This window comes from Adiantum capillus-veneris, chromosome 18, assembly GCF_014529385.1.
Source record: "Adiantum capillus-veneris isolate H3 chromosome 18, ASM1452938v2, whole genome shotgun sequence".
Taxonomy (NCBI): Eukaryota; Viridiplantae; Streptophyta; class Polypodiopsida; order Polypodiales; family Pteridaceae; genus Adiantum; species Adiantum capillus-veneris.
In genome coordinates this window covers 4559287-4573522 of record NC_140948.1, presented here as the reverse complement: position 1 = coordinate 4573522, position 14236 = coordinate 4559287, and the positions used below count along the sequence as shown (strand labels likewise).

The following is a 14236-nucleotide window of genomic DNA, read 5'->3' as shown; positions in this document are numbered from 1 at the left end:
CGGATCGTTTTTAGCGGAGCGAACACATCTACGCATGTCCCAAGGGCTCCCCAACGCAATGGGACAATTCCCCTGTGAATCGGACGAATTTTCACACGAGAAAACTCTCCAAACTCGCAATCTTTCTCGATGGAACTGTGCATACCTGTGGGGGATTAGCAATTAGCTAATCCGGTTCCTGTTCACAAGGCTCTTGCCTTGGCAAACGCGCATAAACTCCCAGAACTGTACATGTTCATCTGAGTAGCCCAACTAGTGGGGCATTACCATATGTGCCAAAGGGGAGAGAGAGATGCACGAGAGCAAATCATCGCGCTACATGAGACATAGGAGAAGGCAAGCTTTCCATTAAAGTTGTAGACCTGCACCCACTACTAACACACACTGTAGGTCACTTCATGCAAAAATCAGCCTCCTCTCTCAAATTGGGCGCCCCCTCTTGCTGATGGAAGTGGAAAATCCACCTAGAACCGACCTGTGTCCAGTTTTCCCCTTTTGAGTTAATTCCCTAGTTCCCACTGACTGATAAATTTATAAGTGACTTTTCGAGTGGCCCAGACTTCATTTGGCGCACACAGGCTTCCATACTCATCAGAATTCAGTGCTAACTGGCCCGACAAGTCCCAGACTGACCGACCCAGACTCCCGCTGTGAGAAACCTATTCGGCTGCAGCCGTTCCACACTGGCCATGCAATGTCCACTTGCACCTTTTCAAGGGTTCCGGGGAAAACAAGTAAAAATAAAATAAATAAAAATATCTAGTACTTATTTACGGAAGGCAACAGGAAAAATACACCTCCTGGTGACACACCCCACCCTTGAAATACTGAAAGCGACCTTGCTTGCATGCCAATAATACATGCGGTATCTGTTGATATCACACATATTCTATGATGGGAATCCAAGATATACATGCTTCTGGAAATGTAGCGTTGGACGATTAAACAATCCCACCAACCTGGCTACGACACATATATCAAGCATAGAAGCCTTCTAGTGTACTCTGAAGCACAAACTTCTCTAGCTAAATTCTGTATGGAAAGAGTAGATACAATTGATTAACTACTCTCTTGAGCATCATGAACCGTGCTCTTGCCTTGCTCCAGAAAAGGCTACATCAAGTCACTGTGGGTTCCATCTGAAAGGCTTCAAGATACAATTGCAATAGCTGAGGTGAATCAACCAATTCAGACTCTTCCATCCATTTGGCATCCAATGATGGATAGTGCTTGAACTTCACCAAATAGCGTCTTGCAACCTTTCTTTCTTTCTGTGCCAATATTTGTTCAGGATCAAGGATTTCATCCAATTCTTCCACTTCGGGTTGTTCCTCATCAAGCATATTCTCTGGCACATGACCAACAAAGGGCCTTGGAAGGCTGACATGAAAAGCATTATGTATTTTCCAGCCTTCTGGTAGCTTTAACCTGTAAGCTACATCGCTGATCTTTTATGAAATCTTAAAAGGACCATGATATCACATACTGAGCTTAGGAAACAAGCGTTCCTTGCCTTTCCTTTTCCTTAACCTGGCCTTTTCAAAGCGCAAAAGCACCCAATCACCAAGTGAAAATACAAGTTCACGACGGTGACGATCAGCAGCTTTCTTTTGTTTAGCCTAAGTCTTCTCAAGAGCAATCTTTATCTTCCTGTATGTTTCATCCATATCTTGCACATACTTATCTGCCTCAAAAATCTTGTCCTTAGTCTGCAAAATGGGTGGGACTTTCTTCCCTCCTTCCACTATCTCAAATGGTGCCTTACCTGTTGACGTATGCACAGTGTTATTGTAAGCATATTCAACCAATAGAAGATGGTGTTCCCAAGTTGCCTTGTGCTCTGACACATAACATTTGAGCAGGTCCAAGACAGTAGAATTTGCCTCTTCTGACTGTCCATCAATTTGCAAATGAAACGAAAAAGAGAACTTTAGCGTAGTGCCCATGTTCTCAAACAATGCCTTCCAGAAAAGACTCGTCATACGTGGATCCCTGTCACTGACAATTGACTGAGGCATCCCGTGGTATTTAAAGATATTGCTCATGAATATCTTGACCATGTGTTCTGGCTTTATCTTCTTCCTCACAGGAATGAAATGGGCCTGTTTACTGAACTTACAAATGATAGTCCAAATCCCATCATTGCCTGTTTGTGTTCTTGGAAGATCAAAGATAAAGTCCATTGCTATGCTTTCCCATGGCCTATCTGGGATCGGCAATGGCTGCAACAATCCCGGTTGCTTTTGTCTGTCAAATTTGACTTTTTGGCATACTAAGCATGATCTTACAAATGTGTCAACATCTTGACGCAAAGCTGGCCAATAGAAGAATGCCTCAAACCCTTTCACTGTCGCATCAATTCCAAGATGCCCAGCATAAGGTGGAGCGTGACTTTCCATCAAAATCTTTGGCCGTAACTGTTTAGTAACGCATAACTTTCCATGCATTATGAGAAAGTCATTCTTAAGCATATAGTGCTCATGATGTTGCCCATCAACAAGCCGGTCATAGATCCTTGCAAAATCTGAATCTTCAGCATATTGTGTCTTCATTTTGTCTAGTTCACAATGGTACGGAATTGACACTGCTGAAATTTGGGGCTTTCGTGACAACGCATCAAACCACCACGTTCTTTTCCCTTGCACATGCACAATCTGAAAATGGAACATTGACAAGATGTTTGCCCATCGCATGTGCTTCTCAGACAACTTCGTCTGTGTGAGAAAATATCGCAAGGTTTGATGATCCGTTTGGACAACAAAATCAGCCCCTAGCAGATAGTGTTTCCAACTAGTGAGAGCATGCATTACTGCCAGCAATTCTTACTCATAGACTTGCAAGTTTCTTTCAGTCTTCAAAAGAATTCTGCTCTCATATGCGACTACTCAGCCATTCTGCATTAGAACTGCACCGAGACTATGGCCACACACATCACACTGAACCACAAAAGGTTTTGAAAGATCTCGCAAAATGATTACCGGATCTGAAGTGAGCTTCTCTTTCAAGTGTTTGAACGCTAAAATTTCCTTGGCTGTCCACTTGAAAGTAACTCCTTTTCCTTGTAGTGCATGGAGTGGAGAAGCAATCTCAGCAAAATTTCGGATGAACCTCCTGTAGTAGGAACATAAGCCTAGAAAGCTTCGGATGTCATGTACGGACTTCAAGTCTGGCCATGATCTTATTGCTTCCACTTTAGCGCGATCCATGCGTACCCCATTCTTTGAAACAATGTGCCCAAGGAAGTGAATCTCTTGCAAAAAGAATTCACTCTTCTTCGCATTAATGAGTAGCTTGTTCTTACATAACTCATTGAAAACTGCAGCCAAGTGATCCCTATGCTCCCCTTCAAACTTCGAATAGACAATCATGTCATCAAAGAAGGTACCCACGAAGTTTCTATGTGGTCTCAAAATTATGTCCATCATTCTATTAAATGTGGTAGGAGCATTTGTGAGACCATATGGCATGACAAGAAACTCATAGAGACCAAATGTTGTCCTGAACGCAGTCTTATGGACATCTTCTGGCCTAATGCGTATCTGATGATACCCACTCTTTAGGTCTATTCTTGTAAACAATGACGCTCCCTCAAGCCGATCAAGAATGTAATCTATCCTCGGTATGGGGAACCTGTTCTTGATGGTATTCTTATTCAAGGCGCGATAGTCAATGCACATACGCCATGAACCATCCTTCTTCTGCACTAAAAGTACAGGCGAACAAAAAGGGGATGAACAAGGCTGAATCAGCCCCTTCTCTAAAAGCTCCTTGACCTGACTCATAATCTTTTTCTGCTGGGCTGCACTAACCCTGTATGGTGGTCTATTCGGTGGACTAGAACCTGGCACAAGATGTATGGTATGATCCTCAGGTCTCTCAGGAGGTACCTCCCCTGGCAAAGAGTCCGAAAAACAATCATTGAAACCACTCAAAAAAGTTGACCTGTCTTTATCTAAGGTAGACCAATTAGATACAACTTGAGGTACTTCTTTTGCAAGGATCAAGTACGCAGAAAGATGATTCTTTATTACATATGAAATAGTAGAAGCAGAAACAACTGGAACAGACTCGCCTTTAAGCTTTACATCAAGGACATGAGTCTTTCCTCTATGTACAAGGGTAATCTTTTTGTTGTAAGTATCCACCATAGCATGCAACCTGTAATATCATGGGATACCCAGTAACACGTGACAGCCCTCAAGTGGCATAATATGAAATTCTTCCGCATCCACATAGCTCTGAATGTGCAGACGAAGCTTCCCCAAAATGGGAGTAACGGGCTCTGAATGACCTGGGCATGCCAAACCTGCTTCCCCTGTCATACCCATCTCCTCTGCACGAATGCCCAACTTTGATGCCAATTCTAGTGATATGAAATTTGCACGGGCTCCAGGATCAAAGAAAACCAGCACTGTGTTGTCTCTAACTTTGCCCCAAGCTCTGCACAACTCCATCGCATCTGTGTTTGGCTAGTCTCCAACCAAATCTGGAACAAGTCCTGCACTTGGCTTTGGCTTCTTCCCTTTATGGTCCGACTTGTCCTCCTTATCCTGTGACTTCTTCTAAGAGCATTCATTTGCAAAATGTCCTTCCTATTCACAAATATAGCATTTCTTGGCCTCCCTAGGAGCTTTCCTTTCTTCAAAAGTTTTGCCAGAAAAATGCCTTTTTTGCTCTTGTCCTCGTCCCGAAGAAGATTTAAACTGCTTCTTGGACGTATCACCTTCTTCAGTGGAGGGCTTCTTTGCGGAAGGCTCAGAAGGCTTTGCTGCAACATTGCCCTTGGCTGAAAACTGTTTGCCCTGGGCCCCTTTCTTGTGGCTATTAAATCCATCGGAATCTCCCTTCGACAAATTGTTGGCCACTCTTGCATTCTCTATCAACTGAAACATATTCATGACAGTAGTCTTTATGCAATAGTCCCTGATTTTCTTGGGCAATCCACAACATTACTTCTCAATCTGTTCTCACAATGGCACAAACCTATAAGAGGTGACTGGCAACAGTGCGGCCCAAAACTGTTTATTGTATTCTTCCAGATTCGCACACTGTTTAGCATTCAACTCGTGCCATTCTGTCATCACATCCACTTCGAAAGTGTTTGTCAGCCATGCAGGAGCAAAAAGCTGTTTGAATTGGACCCACGTTGTTGGGGCTTGACCCTGGTTCAACAATGCGGTCCACCATTGAAGCGCATTCCCTTTCAAAAAAGTGGCAGCCTTGCGTATCTTTGAGGATTCCGTGAAGTATCCTCCAGCATAAGCTGCATCGAACTGCTGTATGAAGGTCAAAGCCTTCAATTGGTCCTCAGTTCCTCTAAAAGTTTCAAGCTTCACTCCCTGTCCACCTTCCTTGTAATCCTTAAGCTGACTCAAAGGAGCCACATTATCATAAACAGATGCTTGTAACAGTGGTGCTCCATGATTGTTCATTCCAACACTCGCATCAACTGTTTTACCTGTGGTATCTGCATTTGGTACGTATGGCTGCTAAAACCAGCCATACCAAATTGTGTTCCGGGCACTCGAAACTGCCCATAGGCACCCTGAAAACCTGGTTGGACACCCATGTTCGCGTACATAGGGTTACCCATGCCTGTTTGCATTGTCCCGAACACATTCCCTGGCATATAACCTGTGGAAGGTCCAGCCATAGCTTGAAACACTGAACCACCTCCAAAATAACCAGGATAAGTATTAGGTAATGGAAGGGTCTGACGCATAGCGTGTTCATTCCTCCCTTGACCATTCACAAACGGTTCCTCTCCACCTAAAGCAAGTTGCTTTGGATCATTGGACACCGCTAGTTGCTCAACCACATGGGCTTTCCCTCGAGCATCATGAGTCCTCTGCGCATTGAAAATCTCCTTTTCCTGCAACGGCTCAGTCATGCCCTGTGTAGGAGGCTGAAAACCCTGTGTCGGAACATGTAAGAACTCCTGCATCCTTGGGTTGTTAGCCAACTGCTGAAACATGTCCATGCAACAACGCAGTTGAGTTCTAAACAACCTGTCCTCTTCTTGAAGATATACCTAGATGAATCCAAGATAAGCCCAGATTCACCCTTAAAGGAAAGTGCAAGGTATAGACCCATGGTAGTCACCCACAAGACAATATAACCATCAACCTGTCCTCTTCTTGAAGAGTTGAAGGAATTTTCTTTGTGCCATGTGAGGAAGATCCCTCTTCAGGTACCTCAACAGGCAACTTCTCAGCAAGAACCCTTCATTGATGGCGTTTTTCCTCCAAGCAAGGACTCAAATCCCCTAGCGTTTTTCATCAAGCATCCTCGCCAGGCATCCTTAGCCCCTAGCGTTTTTCATTAGCAAGTTTCACCGCAGAAGACCTCCGTTTTCAAGAACCCCCAAGTTGCCCATTTTGCATGGCGATTTTCAGCAAATAAGCCAACAGCAGATTTCAGCCTTGACCACCATAAAGACCACCAGTTTTCAGCCATCAGAGATCAGCAACCATCAGCGTTTTTGGTCCCGGTGAAGTTCACCAATAGCAGCAAATCAGCCGCAGAATTCAGCCATTAGCGTTTTTGGACAGCAATACATAAGTGTCAGATTTCAGCCCTTAGATCGGTCTCGCCATCCCCGTCGTCGTCATCGATCTACCCTAGACTTGCATCAGTCACATGCATTCAGTTTGTACAAGTCTATGCAATCAATAGTAGACCACTCTCGCCGACGAGAGTGGGGCCTTCGGAGGAGGGTTTTACAACGTCTTGGTGTCGTATTTCTCTTCTCTCTCTATCTCTCAGTCTCATACACTTGCACGCACATTGTCCATTCACTTGTTTGTGATCATTGCACTCTCTCATTAAGAACGGAAGGCTCTACCTTCCATAAGAACGAAAAGGGACCTTGAGCACAGTTTGGAGCACTCATCTTGAGCAAAGTTCAAACATTCATTCCACTGCACCTTACACATTTGGGCGAAGGGTTGTGACCGTTCGAGAACAGGAGTCCTTCTGAGTTGGTCACACTTCGCATCTGCGTCTGTAATGAATCAAGAAGAGTGTAGCAAGTCACAATCGTGACATGCTTGGTATTGCTGAGGTACTGAAGGGTATTGCGATAGATGCTGAGGGGTATTGTCACAACTGATAGCGTGGTATGCCCAACTAATAAGTTGTGCCAACTTATGGACAACTGTCGAGGGGCCAAAGGGACTAGGCAGTAAAAACTGCGTAGAAGACTGCTCACGTGGCAGTTGTACTAACGCCGCAACTCGCGTTGACAGTTGACGTGGCTGTACGGATTTCCGCAGGCACTGACTGCTTTTGGCTGCCACCTTTTGGGATTGAGTTGCTTTTGAGTTTCATGCTTTTAGGGCTCTGCTTTTAGCACCCTTGTAAAGTTTATAAGTGACCCAAGGGGACTCACTTCTCGGAGCACCTGGACACAGAGTCTGAGAGCGAGCACCCTTGGGAGTTGTACTTCGCTCAAAGATTAATATAAAAGAAATACCGAAAGGGGCGCCAGTCTTTGGGGCCAATCTCTCTTGGCACCGGACTATGCCGAGCCGTGTCGACTCTTGAATTGTGAATTGTTTTGAAGTGAATCTCTGCTGTGTCACGACAGAATCTAGACTTGGGATGCCCAAGTTTGTTACAGTGGTATCAAAGCGCAGCCGATTTCTCTTCTACCGGGAAATCCAATCCCTTTTCTCGCGACATCTATGGATTCCGAAAAGAATCAATCAACCTCTTTTGCAACCGCTGAGGCGAGAGGAGGCAATACGACAAATTCAAGCGACTTAGCAAAAGATGAGTATGGGCCACCTCGTAAGGCCACAATCACTGCACAAGATGTAGCACGATTGTTCATTAAGCATTGGTACCCCCTCTGTGGTTTGCCAAAGTCAATCAATTTCAGATAGGGATGTTAAGTTCACGTCAAATTTTGGCAAGCTCTCTTTGAAAATTTTGGCACAAAGTTAAATTTTTCATTCGCTTTTCATCCACAGTCAGATGGTCAAACAGAAATTTACAATCAGTTGGCTTTTGATGTTTTGAAGTTATATGTGCATGATCAACAGTCTCAAGCAATTTTGAATGACTCTTATTTCTCTGCCATTGGTAGAACTCCGTACGAGGCATCTTTTGGCCGTCCGTTCTAGTCACTTTTGACTCGCTCGGTCAATCAATTGCCTGATGCCAATGCTGAAAGCTGAAAGTCAATTGTTGGATGAGATTTCTGAGAGTGTAAAGCTTTGGCTAAGCAAGGCTCAGGAGTCTTACTCACAACAGGCTAACAAGCATCGTCATGAGGTTACTATGAAGGAAGGGGATTGGGTCTATTTGAGAATCATGAAGCAACGTCTTAAGCAAGTCGAAAAGAAATGTCCTAAGTTGTCTTTTAGAATGTAAGGTCCATTTCCTGTCATTAAAAAGATCAATGAGGCTTCCATGAAATTACAAATGCCTAACTCATGGTCAATGCACAACGTTTTCCATGTTTCTTGGTTGAAAGTGTTTCAGGGTACACCTCCAAAGGACATTTCCGAAGAAGAAGAACCAGAGATCATCGATGAAGCCGAAGTCATGGAGCCGGAGCAAGTGTTGTTGCATCGGTTTCGCCATGGCTCAAAGAAGCAAGTTAGATAGTATTTTTTGAAGTTCAAGGATCGAAGAACCCACGAAGTAGTGTGGGTTGATGAAGAACTTTTCAAAGATTATCCAGAGTTGTTGGCAGCCTACAAGGAAGCCATGCAGCTCGGTACCAGTACCTCACTTTAAAAAGGAGGGGATGTCACGTGCACATCTAACTCTGTGCGCATGTGGACAAGCTATCAGTTCTAGGATAGTAGGGTTCACATTAGCCTAGGAAGTGTTCTGGCACCTCTGTGAGCCTGTGCACAAGCCATGCATGTCCAGGCACATATCCTAACCCAAATTTCCATGGCATTTTTGGGGCAGTTCAGTTGCAGGCATTTTTATTATTCATTTATTATTTATGCCAATTCCCAAGGTCGTGGAACTGTAGGGAGGACTGCTCGACCCAACCAGTCTGACCTATATAAGCAAAAGGGGGGACGCTCATTCCCAGCAGAAGAGATAGAAGAAGCTCAGGCTTGGAGTGTTCTCTCCTCAGCAAGACAACAGAAGACCTAGCGTTTTCAGCCAATAGGACAGCTAGTGTTTTTTGGATTCTTCCAGAGCATCTAGCATTTTCAATTGCAGATCAGCCCCAACGTTTCTCCTTCAGATCTACCTAGCGTTTGCAGTTTTCCATCGCCAGATTCATTCAGATCAGGTAGCGTTTTCAGTTTCAACCCTTAGCCATTGCAGACTAACTCCTTGGCTTCGCAGATTTCACCTACCCACAGTAGATCCTCGCCGTACGGTCGGATTAGACATCGTTTTCAGATTCAGCCCGCTGTCCGCAGATTTCAGCATCTGCGTTTTCAGCGCATCGTTGTCGCGTCGTCACCATCGCCGTCCTTGCCGGCACAGTGTCGGTTTTCAGCAGCGTTTTCAGAAATTCAGCAGATCAGACCTAGCGTTTTCAGTTTTCAGCATGCCCTCGTCGTCGTCGTCATTGTCGTCGACATCGTCGGCAAATCCATTGCATCTAGACCATTGTACCAGATTTGTGCAATCTATAGCATAGACCTCTCTCGCCATAGAGAGCGGGGCCCTTGGAGGAGGGTTTGAGAACCGTCTGCTGTCGTATTCCTCTCTCTCTCTCTCTCTCTCTCTCTCTCATTCTGAACACATTCTGAACACCTTCATTCACAATAGCATTCACTTTGTTTGCGCTTGCACTCTCTCTAAGAACGAAAGGTCCTCCCTTCCGTAAGTAAAAAGAACCTTCCGACGTTCGTAAGTAAAAGGAACCCTTGAGCACAATTCGGAGCACTCATCTTGAGCAATATCAACATTCACTTTTGCTGCATCTTACACTATGTCTACGACCGGTATGATTTCAAAAAAGGACACGATTGAAGCTCAAATACCACTATAACAGGAGGGCACCACGTGCTAACAGAAAAAGGAGACCGAGTAGACTTCAGACGCTTCAAAACAACTCAACTGAAAGAGAAACACGGCACACAAGAAAGGGAGTGGCGGAGTTCCACCCCAAGAGAGCACAAGCCCCAAACCCTGGTGCCCCTTTCGGTATTTACACATGTGGCTCTACTCTGCATCTGCACGCGGTAATATGCCAGAGAGAGCCCCCACACTTCATATTTAAAGGCCCTTGGTGCTCCAAAGCAGTTTACATGAAAAGCAAATAGTCTAAAAGCATAGAGTCTTCCAAAGCTAGCGCCTATGGTGGTTGTCCGTACAGCAGCGCCACGTCAACAGTCTTGTAAAACGCGGAACACCTGTACTGCAAGCCACGTCAGCAGTCCCCTAAAACACGAAAATCCAAACTGCAGGCCGAGACAACATGTCAACACAATTGGCGGGGGTCTATACAGTTGCCGCGTCAGCATGCCACTTCGCGAGGTCTTCAATGTCTTTTTTTTAGGTCCTATTGGGCGGGGTCTCATAAGTTGTTGGTGGTTAGGGTTTTAATCCTAGGCCACTCGGCAAGAATCAAAGCATTGATGAAAACTTGGTCTTCTTCTGCTTCTGCTAGAGTTTAGGCCTCTCGGCCAGAATCAACAAGTTGGCTGGGTTATGCTCGGGGAGCCCTATTCCGCTTGGTCTTCCGTGGCTTGACATGTTAGCAGTTTGTGACACTTTTCATCTCCCCGGTGACCCACAGTCATAGGGGTGGTCTCTCTCGAATTCTCCGTGAGAACCCATGTGTGTTGCAAACAGAATCGGATCCTACAAAAAAGAAGAATCGTTTTGTGCTCTCATACCACTCTTACAGGCTTGATCACTCCAATTGAGAATCAATAGCAACACACGAACAGAAACTACAAAATCACTAAACTTAAAGACAGAAGGAGAGTCGACATGGGCGGGCAAAGTTCCGAGCCAAGACACACTTGCCCCAAAGACTAGCGCTCCTTTCGATATTTCTTTATTATCACTTCGCAAAGTACAACTCCCAAGGGTCCGCCAACTCTTCGAGACTTTGGATCCAGATGCTCCCAAGAAGAGTGGCCATTTAAACTTACAAGGGATGCCCAAAAGCAGAGCCCCAAAAGCATCAGGTTCAAAAGCATCTGCTCTCCAAAAGCCCACGCAAAACTGCCAAAAACCAGCCAGCGTGATATACAGACATTCGTAAAGTTGTGCCATGTCAACAGTCAGTGCAAATCACGGAATTCCGTACAACATTAGCACATCAACAGTCAGCGCGATTTTTGGAATTTCAGTCCAGAGATCAAGCTTTTGATTAATTGGGTTTAGGCCCCTTGGCCGGTCTTCCATAAGTTGGGTGGGGTTAGGGTTTTTACTAAAACCCTAACCCCTTCGATTTAGGCCCCTTGGCCTCACTTTCTGGTTTCAGTTCTTCTTGTCCACCCGGCCATCTCTCCTGCGGTTGGGTGTGCCACGTTACCACTTTGTGACTTGCTGCCAACCCTAGTCTCCAAAGGCAGAGCAACATGAGGTAGGGTATTACGAGTCCACACAATGGCGCTTACTTGCAAAGCCAACCACCCAAATAAGCCCGCAAGCAATAATAGTGATTTCAAATACTGGTATCTTCTATCAAAGAACCATCAATAGTGACCACAAGCAGGAGCCACCATGAACAGCATATAACCATGTCGTGCCCTAAGAGGATAACCATCAGCAGCCAAGGAACCCACTAGCCCCAATAAACCTCAGGCTGCCATAGCTGTCTCCAGTCGGCAGGATAGCAACATCAATCTCCTCAGTGCGAATGAACACCCATGCAGGGCTATAAACAGCAGAGTGTGAACAACGAGAGAAGCAAGGGACCAAAAAGAAGGATTTAGGAAGAAAAAGAGGGGGGTCTGAGAGAGAGAGAGAGAGAGAGAGAGATCCAACAAGCTCAAGAATGCATAAGACGAGAGGAGGGAAGGTGCCCTCATGTACTCTAGATCCGTTCAATGGTTCCATTGACAGCTCACAGATGATGTAACCAACAAGACATTGCTGGAACAGACATTATCATGCAAGAGTCCGAGGACAGTTCACTCCAACAATCTGTCAACGTACCAACCAACCAAAAAACTCACCTGTTCTTCTGTTATCCTGCGCAGGGGTGAGCCCCCACCAATTGAGGCATATCCCTCCATGCTTTTAGGTGCTCTCATCATGGAAATGAACTTGGCCAGAGGTTGCTGCAGAAATCTAAGAAGGCGCGGCAGCCGAATTATATCCTGCATGTAGCAAGGATGCCTAAACATAATATAATAAGCATTACATGACAAAAAGGATGACTAAGAGCACAGTTTTAATCGACTTACAGGGTCTGCAAACAGATTATAAAGAAATGGCTGCACGTCTTCGAGCGTCTCTGGTCCTCCCAAATTGAGTAAAAGAACCCCTACATTCTCTTTCTTGTAATTCAAAGACTCGACAACACCTTCTGATTCTTTTGCAAGCGTACAACATAGAAATTCCTGTACTTTAGTGGAACCCCTCGAAATTGTGCCATTGCGTGTGACTCGCAACCTAAGCACCTTAGTGGACTGCAAGCTGCTCCTAGTAGTTTTTTGACAAACGAAGCCTTTAAATGACAGCTTACATACATGGGTATACCTGTGACATCAAAAGGGGTGAGCCTTACGATAAAGACAAACAGCTTAATATATGCCAGGTGGTGCATGGCTCCAACTTCCCATGCCCTGCGATACCTGTATGAAGATGGACATCTCTGTGCATAGTTTTCTCCTTGATATGTGCTTGAAACATAGCTTGCCCGACCGACGTCTATTTGCATTCTGGTAAATCTCCTCAATTCAGCAACTTCCGATCAGAGAGAAACTCTAAGGAAAAGGAAAAAAATTACAATAAACCACATTCACTCGATTAGAAGCCCTTTTGGGGCACAAAGGTGCAAGCCGCCATACCAGATAAAATAAAAGGAGCTGCCACACGCAGCGAGAAAAATGGAAGACTTCGGCCGATCGCAACGTGAGACGGACATAGTTAATCCTCTGCAGGGCACCAGATGCCCGACTCGCAACCAAGCGCACAATGCACACGTTTCTCTCTCTCTGATCGACGCGACCAGGAAATTGGGCTAAGAGGAGAGTGTAAGCCCTACAATTTTGCTTGGCCTGTGTTGCGTCGTCGATAATCACTTGGCTCTAAATTCACTAGCATTGAAGAAACTGTTCATCAATAGGTTGATGTTATAGTTGTTGCTATTCAAGGTTAACAACAATCTTAGCCTATCCCCTTCATCGTGCTTCCAAAAATGGGCAGGAGGCCCTTACACACGCACGCTGCCCGCCAAATCGATAAGGGTAGTTGTGAATGTCTTGTCGCTATAGCTTATTGGTTGGAGAAAACGCTATCAGCGGACAAGCCAATGACTAAATTACTAGACACGCTCTTTCCACTTGACTGTCGAGTATCTTCCCCAAGAGATCCATGCAGAAGTGGGGACCATTATTGTCCAAACCTCTGAGAAATGTCCCACTCTACACCAATTGGCTTGGTTGGTTGGCTACAAGTAGCCAATTTACCAACTTCATAATTTTGGCAACATGGGCATTCAGTGACCTTCCACGTCACTTTTAAATGGTTAAGAGAATTCACAATGCGTGTTGTAGTTGTTTGATAGTGAGAGTTGTGAGATCCTTCTTAAGCATTATGCAAGTTTGTTACATCATGTATTGAGTGACCCAAGCTTGCTACACATCCACCATAGTGGTTGTAAATATCCTTTTCATTTGCAAGTCGTTGGTTGGCATCACCAACTGGATTTGCATATGGGTTATTCAAGTAATTTGTTTCTTCACACATAATGCAATGATCATCAGGATTTTGATGGGGGCAACAACATACTTCATGTACTTCAAGCTTGTCATTCTAACGAGGAATGAGGGTCGATGGAATTGGTGGTGAAGTGGTATTTGGGGGCGTGGTTGCGAAAGACCCAGATAGGAGGCATTTTGATAATGGACGTACATGTTGGGGTCAACAAGGAGGCGGCTCCTTGAACTATAATTGTTGGAACGACACGCAACATATGTGGGTACAAATTGGGTGTAGGGGATGTGTTGATTGGTGTGCCGAGAGGAGGCGTAGATCATGTGTCATAGTCAATGACCCCTTATCAAACAAGTGGACCGGGAAGGAGATAGTGGGGATCAAGGCCAAGAGGAGAACGACAAAGATGGGCTAG

The 14236-nt window shown here is 45.1% G+C and overlaps 1 protein-coding gene across 3 annotated transcripts in view; it reads right to left on the bottom strand.

Annotated features, from left to right (window-relative positions):
- The window catches only part of LOC147435164 (ferrochelatase-2, chloroplastic-like), a 48884-nt gene extending 35691 nt beyond the window's left edge, over positions 1–13193 (bottom strand). For 2 of the 3 annotated variants that reach the window (XM_086488270.1, XM_086488273.1), the window contains exons 1-4: positions 12954–13193; positions 12738–12869; positions 12348–12642; positions 12117–12260 (exon numbers count right to left, since the gene is read on the bottom strand). In XM_086488270.1, the coding sequence (XP_086344396.1) occupies positions 12117–12260; positions 12348–12642; positions 12738–12823 (525 nt within the window). In that variant the 5' untranslated portion in view covers positions 12824–12869; positions 12954–13193. The remainder of the gene's footprint in view (positions 1–12116; positions 12261–12347; positions 12643–12737; positions 12870–12953) is intronic. The other variant, XM_086488272.1, reaches the window with a different exon arrangement.
- Between the last annotated feature and the right edge of the window lie 1043 nt (positions 13194–14236).